The sequence below is a fragment of the Protopterus annectens genome, chromosome 9.part0 (genome assembly GCF_019279795.1).
Source record: "Protopterus annectens isolate FY-2018-M chromosome 9.part0, PAN1.0, whole genome shotgun sequence".
Classification (NCBI taxonomy): domain Eukaryota; kingdom Metazoa; phylum Chordata; order Ceratodontiformes; family Protopteridae; genus Protopterus; species Protopterus annectens.
Genome location: NC_056743.1, coordinates 1,766,979,238 through 1,766,997,742, shown reverse-complemented (window position 1 = coordinate 1,766,997,742; position 18,505 = coordinate 1,766,979,238). Strand labels below are relative to the sequence as shown.

The following is an 18,505-nucleotide window of genomic DNA, read 5'->3' as shown; positions in this document are numbered from 1 at the left end:
TACCACTGTGATCGGCCTCTTCAGAAATGCAGATGAAGGGGCATATAGAAAGGAAGTGAACCAACTCACCAGATAGTGCACAGACAACAACCTAGCACTAAATGTTGACAAAACAAAAGAAATCATTGTTGACTTCATGAGGAAGCAAGCGTCCCATACACCTATCACAATCAGTGGTATGGCAGTGGAAAGAGTAAAAAGCACCAAATTCCTAGGGGTGCACATCTCAGATGACCTAAGCTGGGCAACAAACACTTCCAACCTTGTAAGGAGAGCCCAAAGTAATCTCTACTACCTCCAGAGACTATGCAGAGCAAATCTCCCCGCCTGCATCATCATGACCTTGTACAGGGCCACAATTGAAAGCATACTGACTAACATCACAGTCGGGTATGGAAACTGCTCATATGCAGATCACAAGGCATTAGAGAAGGTTGTAAAGCTAGACAGGAAAATCAGGATCAACCCCTCCCCCCAGTCCTTACAACACCTTTACTCTTGCAGATGCTATGGCAGGGTTGTGAAACTCATATGGGGACAAGTATCATCCCATACATGGACTGTTCCACCTCCTGTCTTCAGGGAAATGATATAGAAGCATCAGATGTAGAACATCAAGATTCAGAAATAGTTTCTTTGCACAAGCAATCAGACTATTGAATAACTAACCTGAATGTCAACACTCCCTATGTTAGTGAAAACACCATAAATGGAATATGATTGTCTTTACTGTTGTATAATTAAAGTATTCTTTTTATCTAAATTATGCAATCTGAACTAAATTGCTTGCACAAGTACGAGAACTGTGAATCATCTCATTCACACCAATGAAGCTCAGGAAGTTTGCACTGTAATTTCCAATGGGTGGAGCCCAAGCCTTTTTTGACAGCATCAAATAATGTCCTCACATTTCAAACAAATATTCATATCTCTGGAACCATTGGTGTTATGAAAGAAGTATAAATGGCAAACTCTTCAGTACAAACCTTTTTTGTAGTGATAGTATTCTTTGGGTTATAGGTCTTAAACCAAATTTTATAAGTCCCAAAAAACACACTTACTATTACATTTGTAATATTTTGTAAACAAGTTATAGTACCTCAGCAAACACTAAAAATTTGACACATACTGTCACAGCAGCATTTTATTCATCTAGCGGAGAGCTTTCATATGAGGCTAAGGAGTTCTGTTTGTGTTACTTGGTTGTTGAGATATTTAGAAAAAATGTAAAAATTATATCTATATAAATTAGTATCATATAAACAGTTACATCTATTTACCTGCATTAGACAGAGGTCAAATATTAATGCAGTAGAGTTTGCCATTGTTAAGCTTTAAGATGAAATCTTTTAAAGCCTTATACATAGGTTCATAGGTTGGTACTAGGCTATCGGCCCTAGGGCCTATACAAGCCTAGCCATAACAATTCACTGGCTATTTCTTCCCACAGCATTTATTTCCCTGGACCCCAGTCTAGCAGGGCGACTGACGTGATCCCGGGGTGAATTTTCCATCCAATCATCAAGGTTCCTTTTGAAGAAGGCCAAAGAGGTGCTCTGCTTGACATGTATGGGCAGTCTATTCTAGAGTCGGGGGAGTCTCTGGGTCAGGAACCTACCCCTTCCAGCATGTTTTGCATGGTTTTGGAATTATTGATGCAAATATGAACAAACTATTTGACGCCTAGAGGAGTCAGTACGAGTTAAGTGCAGATGCACCTGGAAGTGTCATTCGGATGTATTGAGATGCTATGCTGCTAACCTATCTTGAAAATGGTGGCGGGCAAGTTATGTGTGTGTGTACTTATCTCTGTATTGTCTACAATTTCTTCTGTTATATGCTTCCTTCTCCCTCTTGTGAAAACTGTTTTTCAATGCACACGAGCCAGAAGCAATGAAATTTCATCCAATGATGCACTGCATTTGTTGATTTGAATGACAAAGTTTACTTTGATTCTGAATCCACCACCTGAGCCTTCTCTTGCAAATCTGTGCAATACGTATCAGGGTGACAGGTTGGTAAAGTATTGACCACTGTGTGGCTAGCATCCACTGTAGAATCCTCATGTAAAACCTGGCTAAAGGTACTAGAGTTATGCTGCCATCAACCCTAGGGCCTGAAGAATCAAGCAGGCAGAAACTTTGGTGTTGCAGATTATTTTCCTGACCTGTGTTCTTAAGTCTGATCTCTTAGAAGAGGCACTGAAGCGATCATTGAATTTGTGTTGAACAATGCTCCTACAAACTCCAACTTTTTAGAAGGTTCCAAGTGAGACTTTTTCTAGTTTATGATTATCCCCAGATAAGAGCATGTCTGAAGAACCTGATTTCTTGCCTCTATTACTTGATGCCTAGTCGGGGTGGTAATGAGCCAGTCGTCTAGATATGGAACACCCGGAATCCTTGCAGTTTCAAGTCAGCTGCCACTACTGCCATATATTTGGTGAACATCCTTGGGGCTTATGGTGAGACCAAAGGGCAGAACTCTGAATTAGTAATGACTGGTTCCTAGTGGGAAGCGTAAATACATTCTGGACCGCCTGTTCATCTTTATGTGATAGTACACATCCTGAAGGTTTTCAGAGCATAACCAGTCGTCCTTGCACAGAAATGGGAGAATGGACTCAACAGTGATCATCCGAAACTTGGTGCATTGAACTGATTTGTTCAAGTTGCTGAGATCCAAGACTGGACTCCAGTCTCCTGTTTTCTTTGGCACTAAAAAGAATTTGGCGCAAGTTCCAGATTCTATCTGGTCTGGTGGGATCTATCTGATTACTTTTTCTAGCAGCTTTTGTATATGAAATGCTGCTTGTTCCCCCTGATTGGGTGGAACATCAGGGACTTTTCTTGAGGTTGGAGGAGAAAGGAGAAAGGGAAAATGGTATTATACAAATTCTAGAATTGATCCTCTACACCCATGTATTTGTTATCTCTAGCCAGGCTCTCTGGTGCAGGGATAATTGACCCAGAGTGCCTCCAGAGGGGGTCAAGCGGGCCTCCTTTCAGGAGCGCTGAAGGGTCTGTCAAAAAAAGAATTTCTATACCTTTGGTTTTGTGGGCCACCTCTGCCACGAGGGCATAGTCTACAATTGGAGTTCCCCCTCTACCCCAGGGGAACCTCCTCCATGTGTGTCCTGGAAAGGATGCTGGGACTTTTTGAACCACATTTGTCCAGTACCTTGTCGATTCCTGGAGAAGGATCTTTAAAGAGTGGAAAAATGCACGCCCATGGCAGACAGGGTTTTTCTGACCTTTTCACCCCTAGATAAAGTGTCCTTAACTCTGGGGTCAAATCAAGATGTGCTGTCAAAGGGGCATTGATGAAGACTTGAAGTGCTCTGCAAAATCACGTAAGCACATCCAAGCGTGCCTCATTAATGGATACGTCAGAACTCGCTGCCCTTAAGGTTCCCTCAGCTGCATGTGAAATTAACCTCATGAAGAAACTGGAAATTGACTGCAGGGTAGCCAACTGAAGTGACAGATAACTGTACCTCTTATTTTTTAGTAGCCACTGCCAGAACCATGGCATCAACAGGGACCCTTGTGTCCAAAACGGTCTGTCCTCTGGTGCTGTTAAAATTTTTTCCGGTCTTCAGGGGATTGGTTCAATGATGTCTGGGATGTTCCATGAGCACCGCAAGACCAAATTTATGAGGTCATCAGCAGGCTGAGTCACCCAGGAAGAAGATAGACTGGCATCAAATTCCTCCAGGAACACAGACTCCTCCAAAGGGTTGCTGGACTTCCAGCCACCTCTCTGTTTCAGGATTTCAAGGATGTCTCCAAACTGGACATCTTCATGAGGCAACTGTGGGGATCCTTCACTTTAATCAAATTCTGTGTCTTCAGTGATTGACTCCTTGGGAGAGTCTAAGTGCTGCTTCTTGCATGTTTTCTTCTTAGGGACCTCCTCACTGTGGTGCTTTGGGGAGGTATCAGAAGAGGCTGAAAGACCCTACTGAGAAGCCTGAGGTTTAGGTATCCGCTGTCCCTGTGGAGAGGGTAAATGAAGAGATGGGAAGTCTGTAGACTGGGGATCCAAGGGGAAGGGAAGGGAACAGTCTTTGTCAAGGATGCTGACAATGCTCTCTCCATGACCTCAAAGGCAGATCTCCCCAGAGAGTAACAGGACCCCAGATCTGTAAGGGCAAGCCTCTGGACTGAAGTCCCTCCTGGCTCAGAGAACTCCCCCAAGGCTGAAGTCAGAGTTAAACTAACCAGTGTCAAGGCCCTGAGGTGCAGAGACAGCTCAGAGAACTTGAGTCAACTGTGACACCAGACCAGACAGCTCTCCAGATCCAATGTTACTGAAGAGCTCAGAGAAAAAGGACATTTTCGGATGCAATGCAGACAGAGCCGGACAACTCGATCAAGTATCGCCAAGACCGGGTATGGAATTGGAGAAGGAACTTGCACAGGGGGAGTGGTGGAAGGTTGGATTTCCTGACCCAAATGGGTAGGAGCTGATGGATGACTTGACACGCTCTGCACTGTCAGAATCCTTCTCTTGCAACAGCGAGTGGACACAAGAGAAGGAGCCCTAGATGGAACAGGATCCACTGAGCGGGAGTATCTGGTCCTTGGAAGGGGCATGGAATGAGCTGTGAGATCAGACGTTTTTGATGTAGGATCCGAAAGATGTCTAGGCCTCTTAAGCTTCAGATCTGATTGTGAAGTCTGATCCGATAGCTCCTTAGTCAGGTGTCTTACTTGCTTTTCATTTTATGGATCTGAAGAAGTGCTGTACAGCAACACAAAAGTGCACATCCATTCATGTTATTTTTATATAGTTTCTTACAGTTTTTATTAAAGATATTGATGTTTATGTTCCTGACAATATTATCTGGTCTTTATCTAATTTATTTCAATCCGAGTGTGAAGCTGGATCTGGCAATTTTGTAATTTTCTTTGTAGGATCCGAAGAGTCAGATCCAAAAAAGGTCTTTTCTTAGATTTTACAGATGATTTTGTAGAAGCTGTTGAAAGTACTGGGAGAAATGGTCTTTTTAGTTTTCTCAGGGTAAGCTCCAGATAAGGCCTCAGAAAAAAGAGGAAGGAAAAGTAACCCTTTAAGAATTAATTTATTCTAGCACTCCACCAGAGCTCTAGGGTTGAAAGAATGTCAAAAGGAGTGTGAATCTGAAAGCGGTATTTTATGACTGCAGTTAGTATATTTCTTGAAACCAGACAGTTTCTCTGCCATCCTGATACCGAGAAAGGTAAAGGAAATACCACAGAAAAATATTTAGAAATATATTTTATGGTTTCTTTAAAAAAAAATAAGGGAAAGACTACCAACAATAGTACTGAGGGAAATGCACTGCAAAGAAAGAAGTACACTAGTACAAGGAAAGGAGAGGTTTTAGACAAAAAATGGTAAGCCAACACAGTAACTGGATTGAATGAAAGAAAACAAAATTTTTAGAGAGAAAAAAATGGTTAACATTTTAATTATGAAGAGTTGCTTGCAAGCACTGTAACACCACGTCTTTCACTGGAAGCAGCAAACAAGATCTGAGGCACTTGGGGTTGGTACCCTGTGGATAAGGGAGTAGCTCAAGAGTTTTCTGGTTGCCACAAGGTTTTGCAATGGGAGAGTCAGATCCGAGGGATTAGATCCGAACCTCATAAGTTGAGGACAGAATGAAAATTGACATCATCAGATCTAGTTACTGGATGCGTGTCAAAGCTTTCAATCAAATACACAATTCTCCTGCCTGTACCTTACTAGCCAAATTCATAAACAAGAGCTTCCTGTTTTTCATTTCACTTATCTTTTGCTTAGTCTCTTTCCACATATCCTTTTGTTGCCATACTTCATCTTGTGGCCCCATAAAGATGGATATTGCTGGACAAATTAATGGGTAGGTACATAAATTACAGCTATAGCCTTTGTTTTTAGGACATAAAATAAACAAAGGCAAAAGACTTGAAACTGTCTCAAAACGTGCCACAAAACTGATGTCCTTTTATGGTTGTATTAGGTACAAAATAATACCTTATGCAAATAAAGCCAACTTTTTTTTTTGCCATTTCTTCCACCTACCTGTCCTTCATTGTTACCAGCTGGGCACTTGTGCCTGTTAATGCCAGGTTTGCTATCTCCTCTATACACTTATTCCAGTAATTTGCTTGGGCTGATCACAGGCAATGGGGCTCAGCATGTCTGTGCTTCTGTTGGGGGGGAGGGTGACTTACTGGCCTAAACTGTACACCACCTTGTAGCAATGTGGTACACCCCTGAGGGGAGGGGTACAATATGGGGATGTGCAGCCTATCACTCCACCTCTGCTGCAACCCAGCCAGTTCCACTGCCCTTCAGAACATGCCTCCTCTGGTGACATCCATGGTCTCACCAGGGATCACCTAAGGACATCTATGCACCACCCTCCCTCCCAGGATGGGTATGGCCATTTCTCCTTGCTGCACAGTTGGTCACAGGAGCCACTAATCAAACGCAGGTCGCCTGGGTCATAGTCAGGGGTTTATCTCTCTTTGCCACTGCAGTGGTTCTACAGCCAATTTTTTCTTGATTAGCATACCAATTATATCCTTCCACTTCTGAGTCCCTTGTTTTTTCTTTACCAATGGCTTTGAATATAAAGCAAATAAATGGGAAAGAGGGCACTCCTGCCTAGTTCCTCTGTTCAAACTCAACTTATCAGAGAGGAACCCTCACACTTTAATTCTTGCCTCTTATCATTCATATATCCTCCTAATTAACATTACTGTAACAGGAAATGCAAATACTTCCGAAATGCAAATACTTCCATTGCCCTACTCAAAATCCCAGCTTAGTCTATTAAATGCTTTCTCTGCATCAATAACAGCAGTATTTTTTTTCATTCCGATTCCCTTTGGATCTCTGTTTCATTAATGTTGTCATATGTTTGCCTCCACTCTACAAAACCACAGTGATCAACATCTATCAATTTTGGAAACACCTTTGTCATTCTTTTAGCCAGTGCAGTCATAAGCACTTTATAATTATATTTAAAATTAAAATGCGTCTCTAAGTATCTGGGTCTGATGGGATTTAACTGTTTTGAGGTAATAAAGCCACCACAGCTTTCTTCCAATATGTTAGTCCTTCTCCTTTTAAAATACTGTTAAATAAACTCTTCCACATTCTTATCACTTTCTTCCCTGCTAACTTCCAAAGGAGTACCATCTGTTTCTGGAGACTTTTCTGAAGATTAATTATACACCACTGTTTTTATATCCTCTCCTCACATCTTAATTGTTAGTTTTTGAGTCTCGCCTGTCTAATCTTGGCATACATCTGTGCTCTTTATTTCCACATTTCCCTACTTTATACAAATTTTCAAAAGATTTTTGAAATACCTCCATTACCTCTACAGCATCTCTCATTATTTTTATAGACTCCCCAAATTTGATAACACCCCTTTCTACTTTCTGTTGCTTAAATCATTGTGCTAAAAGTAGTGTGCTCTGGTGTCATCATTAAATATAATTGAATAAACCAATCCTATGAAACTCGTACATAACATCTAGATACACCCTTATTTTCTCTTTAGTGTTGTGCATCCATTTTGCCTCGTTTGGTGAGATTTCCATTATACTGCAATACTTTTACTTTTGGCAGCCCCGCTAACTCTTATTACTTTTTAAACACATCTTTTTCTATTTCTACTCCATTTTTAAGTTACCCTACTAACTAGCTATAACTTCAGAAGATATTTCCATCTTCCGAATAACTCTAATAATCTCCACTACTCATTCCTTAAATTCCTTTCTTTTTGATCACGTTGATAAGAAAGGACCAGTGTCTCACTTTTACACTATCTTTTTTTTATCGGTGCATGATTTGAAATAACTAGTTATTGGATGTGGATTGAAGCTTTCAATCAAATGCACATTTTCCTGTGAAATGCAGTTTCTATCTTGTCTAGTAGTCCAGTTACTGCACCCTTCAGAATAACATGTAAATTAATTGTCCCTACTACTGAATTCATATCTTCCATATTTGAAAGAAACCTACCCTCTAGTTATATTTTCTCTTTTAGCCCCCCCCCCCCCCCCGATACAAATCAAGTTCCAGTCTTCACCTATAAGGGATATTCCCCACTCAAAGCTGATTAAATTATCCCAAACTTTTTTTAAATTTTGTACCAGCAGTTTTTGGTGGAATATAAATACATGCCATAGTAATCCTCCTTACTTGCCAACAGCCCCTTACTGCTACACATCTATCAGTGTCTTTTTTTTCCCTTTACCACTATTGCAGCCTCTCTAGCAATTAGAATTACTCAAGTGTTCCTTTGTCCCTGATATTCAGGTGAATGTCCATCCTGAAATCCTTTCTTTGTCATATTCACATGCTCATGTCTTTCCAAATGTATATCTAGCAGCACTGCTATGTGCACTCTGCATTTCTTAGTACAAGTTTATAGGCTTTACTTTTTTGTCTAACTGTAGGGCATTTATGCTCCAAGATAATTAGTGTAGCCATTATAACAAGCTGCTGTTCCCACCTATTATACATGTCAGTTTTTGAATGCGTATTTCCTACTTTGTGTTACATGCACACAATATTTGTCTGGCTAATCTTTTATACAGTTGTTTGTTCTCATCTCCATTTGAACACTAAGACTTTGTTTTAATGAAAACTCTCAAACAAAAAAAAATAACAAATATATTTTCAAAACTCCCCCATCCCCTATTAACTTAGAATACACACACACACACACACACACACACACTGTTATTAAGTTTAATCCTCTACAGAGGAACTACCCCAAATCGACAGCTTCATCCACTGGCATTACCTAACCTAAAATTAAGGTTACCCATGCTAAAGTGCATGATACAGCCTATGTTCCCACTGCCAGATTGCTGTCCATTCTTCATAGGTTCATACTAGGCTATCTGCCCAAGGGCATTTATAAGCCTAGCCCAGAGTTTTGTGGCTTTCGCCACCCCTTTAGTTTGAAGGAAACTATGCCCATTATTTATCTCTATTCCCCTCCCAGATGCAAAAAATAGCTTGTACTCTTTCAGAAAGCATTAACATTTAACAATAAGAAAAAGTGCATTGGCTATCTTTAAATAAAACCAAATTGTACACTGCTCTATAAAAACATTAAAGTAGTAAGGCTCTCATCACTTCTCATAAATTCAAACTTTTTCACTGATCTGCTTGCTACTGTCCCTTGAAATTATGCATTTCTATTGGGGTAGAATGGTCATAATCCTCAAGATAAATTGCTTGCACCTGTAGATAGATAGTCTCCATGTAGAAGTAGTCATCAATGAATCTTTGTAAATTTCACTCAGGAAAGAATGTACAGCTGCCTTAGCAGCAGACTTTTTGACTCCCACTGAATATTTGCTAACTTAAGAAGCTTGGTATTTTTCATTGATTTTACCATTTTTGTCTTGTTTTTCAAGCCTACTTGCTTACAAAAACACCTTACTTCCAGTATAACAAGTCTAGATAAAATCAAGACCTATATTTCTTAAAATGAAAAAGTACTTGTTTACATTAAAATCTTTTAACACGATCACTGAAGAGATGACCCCATGCACATTTAAAATACTCCTGACTATACGCTAGATCAAGATGCTTTATTAAATATAAAATGCAGTTTATATCATTAAATGTTTTATACAAATGCAACAAAAAATTTTTCACTTAGTTACTTTTTCCTCATTTAATGTCCTTCCAAACATTAATGACAAAATGGGTATATGCTTTGCAGTCACCCCAACAGGTTTGAAAAATTCAAGAAAAGTCCAGTCGTTCCCACTCACTTTTTCTTGCAAAGCCATATTTGACAAATGTGATTGATGCATTATAAATCGGCCATTTACTCACTAATTTCAGTCTTGCTTGTCTTCTTCCTGTTCATCTCCATCTCCCAACACCGGACACTGGTTCTAGTCCAGCATACTCCAGATTCTTCTAGTCAACTCCTGTGCTTTTTTCCTGCCTATCAAGCATTGTCCTTTGGAACAACTGGAAAAGGTTTCACTGGCAAAGTCTCTCCATGAGCTTTATTGTCAGAAGAATGAGAAGTAGAATATCCTTTTATTTGCTCACTTTTTGTTGGACAAACTATTTCCTCCTTAGGCTGTTTTGCATCAAAAAATCTCTAATCCTCCAGGAAAAAATATTCTGAAGGCATCTGGATTTAGCAGCTTGAATCTCACACCTGCCTCCAAACATTCTCAGATTGCGGAGATAAATTTGATTTTCTTCTGCCTGGTGTACAATGAATAATCATTTTCTACAAGCATGCTACTGTCTCCAAATTTTAACACTTTTCCCTTTTGCCATAGTTTTGTCAGGATCAACACATTCTGCCGGTATGATTGCATCTTTACCAACACAGGTCTTGGCTGCTTTTTCATGGCCAGGTTTGGAGCATGCACTCATTGTGCCCTTTCAATTAACAAATCCTAATGTGGAATACAAGTCCAGTTGCTTATTTGTGCTTTCATAAAATTAATAGTGTCTGGTTCTTCCAGTTTGTCTGGTACAGCAGAAAATCTCAGGTTCGCTCTGTGTGCTCTGCCTTAATATCTCAACTATTTTTTGAAACTGCCCTTCTAGAGAAGTCTCACAGCCAGCCAGCCTTTTCTTCATTTCATTGTCTGATTTTTTTGCAGTTTTATCAGTTCATCCAAATAGCTAGTTAAAGCTTCTTCTATTTTTTTCAGCCTTTTAGTGTACGAGTTGATATACTCCGTCTATGTTTTATGTATTTTATTCATCGCAGAGTGCATTTGATTTTTTCCTCTAAATTATAGGAAGCCACCTCTTGTGCCAAAGCTGAAGCCTGAACTGCTTTTGCTGAAAAGCTGCAGGATTCTTTCCAACCAGTGTTTTCACTTCACCCTTTTTGTTTGATTTTTTCAGGTTTTCTAAATTTCTTCTTTGCTGGCATCCAGGCAGTGTGCTTACTAGCCCATAACTGATCTTTACTATCACCGGCTCTTATTTCTCACTTTCTTTTTTCACACCAAAAAGCTGAAATTAAGCTGTTAATTTGTGTGCAGCCATTCTGAAGTCTATGACTCGAATATCTGAAACCAGATGGCGCACTACATGTTTAATTTTCAGCAACATGACACAGTGAAAGCACAGCACAAAGCCAAAAAAAAACACTGAAGACATAGTGTCAAACAACACCATTAAGTTAATCAATTTTGACTAAACAGTTCAACTAGTGGCACAGGTGCTTGAAGGACCACATGGGGAGAATGGGAGTGAGTGGTGGACACTGGCTCACCCATCCTTGGGGGGGGGGGTCGCTAACTAGGCTTACTGGAATAGAAGCATTAAGAGCCAGGTGAGCTCAATACTGGATACACTGCTTGGTCAGGACGTTAAGCATGAGCAGAAGCAAGCACACACCTCCTATAAACAGCAACTGGAGGTCTCACAAGGCTGTTGCAGGTTTGGAGGAGGTTAGGGCACACTCCCCTGCAGTATTGTGAAATTGCAACAGAGTCCTTAGCCTGTGGGTCAGTTGAGCCCAGGGCAGGCTAAAGCATGTCCAGCAGACCTGATGAATGAGAAGACAAACTGTTGGCCACCTATGGGGAAGGGGAGGAAAAATGTAATTTTTACTCAGGGAATAATACAGCAAAATGTCTAATAGGAAGAAAGGAAAACATACTTTTTTCTTTCTTAAAACAATAAGATTAGAGCTGGGTGGAAAGGCCCACTGAAAGTCCATAGCACAAGGAAAACAGAATTGACTTTTTAATCAAAAGGCCAAATAACTTTAAAGATATTCCCTGAAACAAAGGGAGGATACAGGCAATCAAAGAACAGTCCTATCAAAGTACAAACTGACAATGTGAAGAAGTCTTATGGCCTCAGTCCTCAGTTCTAAAAGGATTTCAAGCTTGATCTGATTATCGCATTTCAGGTCACTAACAAGAAATATTGAAGAATAAGGATTCGGCTGCTAGAAGTGGGTTTTCTTGTTGGTCACTTAAACATACAGTTCTCTCAGGCTGAGTCTTAAAATTATCACATGGATCCGTGCATTACGCTGTTAAATATGTATTCAATTTACATGTACTTACATAATATCAAAGCTCATCATGCCCAGTGCTATTATCTATGTCCTGTGGTTCCTCGCAGAGTGCAGGTGTGACAAATTCCATTAGGTATTCGCACCGACTTGGCTCTGTGGTCGATGTTACTGCAGTTTCTTTGCCACAAGACAGTTTTACCTGTTAACCAAAATATATACAATGAACTGGACATGTACTGAAACAGATATCAGATTAGAGACTGTACACCCTCTAATTTAACTAAATCTGACATCAGTGTAACAGTTAAACTGCAAATCAATAACATTTTCCAACAAGTTATGTCCCTCGGTTTAATGGAAATGTCATGAAAACTCCATCTTCTGATGGAAAGAATAGTTGTGTAAAATCTTACCATAACCATAGATGCCCTTCTCTTCCATGTTGCAGTATTCTAGTTGTAGGATTTTCTGTCCTCAGGTGACTCATACGTCGCCTCCTATACAAAAGCTTCAGCTTGGCTGCTGCAGCGTGTGGGACATCAGACATAAGGCCATAAACCAGGGGCCTTAAATGTGACGTCTGCATGCACAATCGTCAGAACTTGAAGGCCAGCAGGTAGAGAAGAAGGCCCAAGAGGAGGAATGCCAGTGGGGACAGGTGTGTGACCTTAGTGTCCTTCAGTAGCATATAGGTCCAGGTATTTGCTGGAACTAAAGGAGGAATAATTGGGGGTAATGGTGTTTGGGAAGGAATACTGCAACATAGAAGAGGAGGACATCTATGGTTATGGTAAGACTTTACACAACTATTCGATGTCCTTCTACTCCTATGTTGCAGTATTCTAGCTGTGGCAGAGCATCACAGCTTGGACGGATGAGAAGGTGGTGGATGCTGAAGAGGATTCTACAAAGCCCTGTAGGATTTCCCTGGCGAATCCTGCCCATGCTCTGGAGACTTGGCCAAGTTTGTAATGCTTTCACCAAACACTACAATCCTGCCCATGCTCTGGAGACTTGGTCAAGTTTGTAATGTTTGGTGAAAGCGTGGATAGTGGACCATGTGGCTGCTTCCATAATGTATGCCATGTCCAGACCTTTATGAAAGCCTTGGAGGTGGCCGCAGCCTTAGTGGAATTGGCCTTTACTCCCACTGGGGGTTTTTCCATGGTAGGAGTAACAGAGACAAATAGCTATCCTGATCCAGCATGCAATGGTTTTGTTTGGAGACTTCCTTGCCCAGGACTCTGGGGTGAAAGGGGACAAAGAGCTGCTTAGATTACCTAATGGTTTTGGTTTTGTCCAGGTAGAACCTTAGTTGCCTGCGAACATCCAAGGAGTGCAGTATCCTCTCCCCTTCATTAGTGGGGGAGTGAAAGAAAGTGGGTAGGTGGATAGATTGGTTAAGAGACAAGTCATTAACTACCTTAGACATAAAGGAGGGATTAGTTCAGAGGGTGACTCTTTGTGGAAGGTGGTGTGTGTGTGGGGGGGGGGGGGCAGGCCATTAAGGCCTGCAACTCTGACATGCCTCTGGCTGAAGTGATAGTCACCAGGACAGTTTTCCATGTACACATCTGTAGGAAAGTTGTCCCAGAAAGTTCAAAAGGGTGCTGGGTTAGTTTTTCCAAGATGTAGTTCAGGTCCCAGGGCGAAGGGATAGGTTTCTCTGGTGGTCTTATGTGTAAGACCCCTTTAAGGAACAGCTTTACATCGAGCCTGGCTAGCAAGGGGGGATCAAGGGTTAAGAACGCTGACATAGCAGAAAGGTGTACTTTCACTGAAGAGTAGGAAAGTCTGCTTTTAATCAATTGACGCACATAAGTGAGAACAAGGTGGGCATCAGCAGAGCAAGGATCCCTTCCCTTGTCCTGACACCACTTTGTAAATCTACCCCACCTAGCTAGGTAAGATTTTCTGGTGGTAGGTTTCCTTGCCTCCCTCAAGACTGAAAGCACATCTTGAGCAGTGGTGTCTGAAGGGGATCAAAAGTTTATCACCCACAGCATCAGGGATAACATCTGCAAGTGTGGGTGGAGGACAGTTCCTTTGTCTTGTATCAGTAGATCCACCTTGTAGGGTAACTTGTAGTGATTGTCCTTGGTGAGATTGAGAACAAGTGGGAACCAGTGCTGCCTTGGCCAGTAGGGATTCACTAACAAGATTTTTGGTTTGTCCTTCGGGATTTTCAGGAGTACTTTCTGAATCATTGGGAAGGGGGGAAGGCATAAAGAAATTTCCCTTCCCAAGAGATGTTGAAAGCATCCACTCTCCATGCTAGAGGGGAGTAGGTCTTTGAACAAAAGGTCTGCAGTTGCCTGTTCTAGGGGGGGGGAGGCAAACAGGTCTATTTGTGGAGTACCCCGTCGGTGGACTATGTCTAGGAAGACCCCCCCCCCCCAGTCCAGCATCCATTCGTGCTGTGGGGAGGAAGTCCTGCTTAGGAGATCTGCTTGCTTGTTGCCCTGCGAGGGGATGGATGTAGGTCACCTGCAAGACCAAGTTGTGGAGAGAGGCTAGGTCCTATATCAGCAAGGTCAGCCTACACACCCGATAGGCCTTTGTTCCTCCCTGTTTGTTGAGGTACCACACAACAGTGGTATTGTCAGTCACTATCAGGAGCATCCCTGGTACAAGGAGGAAAATAAAGGTCTTTAGAGCTAGGAAGACTGCTGTCATTTCCCTGACATTGATGTGCTTGGCCTGTAGAGAGGGATGCTACTTTTCGTGAACCCTGTAGGATGCCGGTGTCACCCCCCCCAACCTGAATCTGAGGTATCTGTAAGCATTGTTTGGGTTGGGGTGGGGGTTGAAGTGGGAGTCCTGGGTTTAGTTGGACTTGCTGGATCCACCAGCTGATTTCTGTCTTTAGACAGGGAAGGAGGGGAATAACCTGTTCTACGTGATGTAGGTGTTGGGACCAAATGTTTTTGAGGTACCACTGTAGCTTGCGCATGGGCATTCTGGCCAGTGGTAGCATGAAGATAGTTGTTGCCATTAAGCCCAGGAGATGAAGAAATTGCCTTGCCATCACCTTCTGGGAGTGTAGGATTTCCTAGAAGTGGGAAGTCAGGGATAGAACCTTGTCCTTTGGGAGAAAGGCCTTCATGTTGTCCGTACTGATTCTGCAGCCTAGGAAAATCATGTCCTGGCCTGGGTTCAAGGAGGACTTTGAGAGGTTGACGGTGAACCCTAGATTTTGCAGAAGGGACATGGTGAAGTGCAGCTGCCTTGAGGGGGTACCTTTGGACTCTGCTAGTATTAGGATGTCGTAAATCTGGATTCCCTGAGTTCTGTAGAAAGAAATGGCTGGGGCTAGGCACTTTATAAAGACCCGGGGGGCAGCGGGTAAACCAAAGGGCAAGGCAGTAAATTAGAAATGAGAGGAAGGTCCAGAGAAAAGCAGGAACTGTCTGTGGGAAGTCCTGATGGGTATGTGTAGAGCAGAGTGGGGAGTGACAGCATTTTGAATGAGGGGACCTGAAGGTGCTGATTTAGAAAAGAGAGATCTAAGATGGGTCTCCAGGGGCCATCTTTTCTGGGGGACCAGGAAGAGATGTGAATAGAAACCCTTTCCTTCCTGTCCCAAGGGGATAGGTTCTATGGTGCCTAGCTTTAGCAGGTCTGACAAAACTTGTGGCAGGAGATGAATTTGATTTGTGGGAGGAAATGGAATACCTTTCCTGGGTGGTGTTTTTTTTCCAGGACAGGAAGTACCCTTTTTTGGATAATGGATGGGACCCATTGGTCTGTGGTGATGGATTGGCAGAGGAAGAGGAGACAGTGGGAAAGGCATGCAAAGAGTGGTAGGTGGGCAAGGCAGTCATGCATTACTGAGACCTCCTCTGTCCTGAAAGGATTGTCTTGGCTGAGGAGGTGGTGCAGTAGGTCTGGACGTGGTAGGTCTTCTTGCCTCTCTTCTAGATCTGGAACAGGAAGCAGTTGACTGAGGAGGGTTACAGCTTACAAAAGTGGTTTTAGCAGGGTAGTTCCTGTAATACATGGGAATGGGGGACACAAGCAGATGTTTGATGTCCTGTTAATTCTTTACTTTTTTCCTGCAGATTCTTGAAGAGGTCTGCAGACTGTTTTCCAAAAAGGAAATTGTGATGATTCTGTAGTATCAGCCAGGAGTATCTCCTGAGGACAAAAGCAGATGCTGCAGAATGGGCAAATGCTTCTGCAGCATCGCAGCTGCATCTGAGGGAGTGCCTGGCTACTTGCTGAGCCAAGGACAGTTTGGAGGTAATGTCAGCCTTAATGGTACTGTCAGGAATAGATGCCAGCATGGAGGAGGCTTGAGACACTAAGTCTAAAGCATACTTAGTCATGTGGGTCTGATAATTTATGGCTATGAAGGCCAAACTGGAGGATGTGTATACCTTCCTTCCCATCTTATCCATATATTTGTTATCTTTATTTGTGGGTAGGAGGGAGGTGGAAGGCAGCAGTCTAGACTGTTTATCAGGAGTAGTGGCAATCGCAGCTAGGTCAGCCAAGGGTGGTTAAACTAGGAATTTTTGCTCCTCTGGCACTTTAGAGAAGTTGTCAGGGAGCTTAGGGGCTAGAGGCTGGGAGTCTAGGGCCTTAGAAGCTGAATTTTATCCAAGTAAGCAGGTAGAACTGGAGGGACAGCCAAAGGGGAGGGTGATTGTATTTGAAGCAGTTCAAAGTACCTCTTTTGGGTGTCAAGTCATTTGGGAAGTATCCCATTTGAAATAATAAAAGTAATGTCCTCAGGGGGAGAATCCCCTTCCACAGATTCCTCATCGGGACAATAATGCTTCTGGGGAGAAGCAATCTGCGATGTATATGAAACAGAGTCCTCCGAGGAAGAAAAGGAAGAATCATGCTCTTCCTCCCTAACTTGAGAGGTCATGGGTGGGAGGGAAGAGGCAAATGCATGCCAAGGGCTCAGTAAAGGCAGATTAGTGGAGGCTGAGGGCCTAAGGGCCAAGAAGGCTAGCATGAGAGAGGAACTCCTGCCAATCTGGTATGGCTTCTGTAGAGGAGGAGGTATGCTTGGTTTTTTGCTTCTTTTTGGCCGGGTTGGAATTAGGAAACGGCTTGATGTTAGGTTTTGAAGTCAACATTTCAAAAGTCTGGATCCTGGTCGGAGGTACCACAGAAACTGATTCCCCCTCGACATCGATGGTAGTCAGTGTCTGGGTAAGCTCAGAGGAAGTGCCGGTCATTGGCTGTGCAACGGCTTCCTCAAAGGATGTCGTTGAAGTCAATGGATCGGCCGAGCGCTCCTCAACTCCTAGATCGGCGGTTGGCAGGGCGTTGGATAGCGAAGCAGCAGGCGTGGAAGGCCTAGGAATCTTGGCCTTTTTGCGCGGAGGTTCGGATGTGACCTCCGATGCGGGATCCATTCTAAGGGCTAACCATTTAAGGCGCTGGTTTTCTAGGTAGAGGTTTAAAGCGGCAGGACAACTGTGAGGTCTTTGGCACAAATGATTGACAAACAGAGGTGGAGGAATGGTCGTGTTCCCGGCCTAAGCAAAAAACGCACCTATCACGGGCATCTTTCTGGGGTATATGGTGCCTGCATTTGCACTTTCCCTTTTTACCGGACATCATCTAAAGGCTACAACAACCAAGCCTAAGCAATAACAATCAGCAAAAACAAGAAAAAACAGAAACCCAATGGGTTACTTAGCTTTAATGATGCAACATCTCTAAAGGAGTGATCGTATGATGTGTAGGTCATCTGCGGCTGAAATGTTCTGAGGATTGTGCATGCAGACATCACATTTAAGGCCCCTGGTTTATGGCCTTACGTCTTCCAAGAAAGCAAACTTAGAGACTATCCTCACAGTTAGACAAATGTTTGGTTGTGAAGACAGGGCAACAGAACAGATGAAACTTGGCCATCTATCATAGAGCACCCTGTGGAATTAACTTTTGAATCCAGAAAATGCAAACATTTTTTGACTTTACTGAGAATTCATTATATAACATGACTACTCAAACAAGAAGATGTTTTGACAGAAAAAAAACTTTGGGTGCTTTCCTAGCCATTGGACAATCCAATCAATATCCATCTACTGATAATTGTCCCATATTTTATATATATATATATATATATATATATATATATATATATATCTCGACATATATATAGATAGATATGGCTCCCTAACATATGATAGAAACCTCACTTGACTGAAACCATAAGACTGAAATTTCAAATGGACCACATAAAACCAGACAAGGTGGGGGGTGGGGGGGGGGGGCTATGCTCCACACACTACCCAACTATATATACCAACTCCAGGATCACACTACAGTGGGGAAAAGGGCATAATAGTGGTATCATGTGGACGACGGTAAGGTAAATGAAAGGTATATGCCCTTTTCACCACTGCGGTATGATCCTGGAGTTAGTATATATAGTTGGGGGGGTGTAGCCCCTCAGCTAATCTGGTTTTATATGGTTTAGTTTAAAATTTAGTATGATGAAAAGTACAGTTTTGTATAAATATCAAG

At 42.3% G+C, this 18,505-nt stretch overlaps 1 protein-coding gene across 4 annotated transcripts in view; it reads right to left on the bottom strand.

Moving 5' to 3' along the window:
• The window catches only part of PRKCSH (protein kinase C substrate 80K-H), a 1,389,498-nt gene that overhangs the window by 44,881 nt on the left and 1,326,112 nt on the right, over nt 1–18,505 (bottom strand). For all 4 annotated transcript variants that reach the window (XM_044084622.1, XM_044084620.1, XM_044084623.1 and 1 more), the window contains one exon: nt 12,066–12,215. In XM_044084622.1, coding sequence (XP_043940557.1) covers nt 12,072–12,215 — 144 coding nt within the window. In that variant the 3' untranslated portion in view covers nt 12,066–12,071. The remainder of the gene's footprint in view (nt 1–12,065; nt 12,216–18,505) is intronic.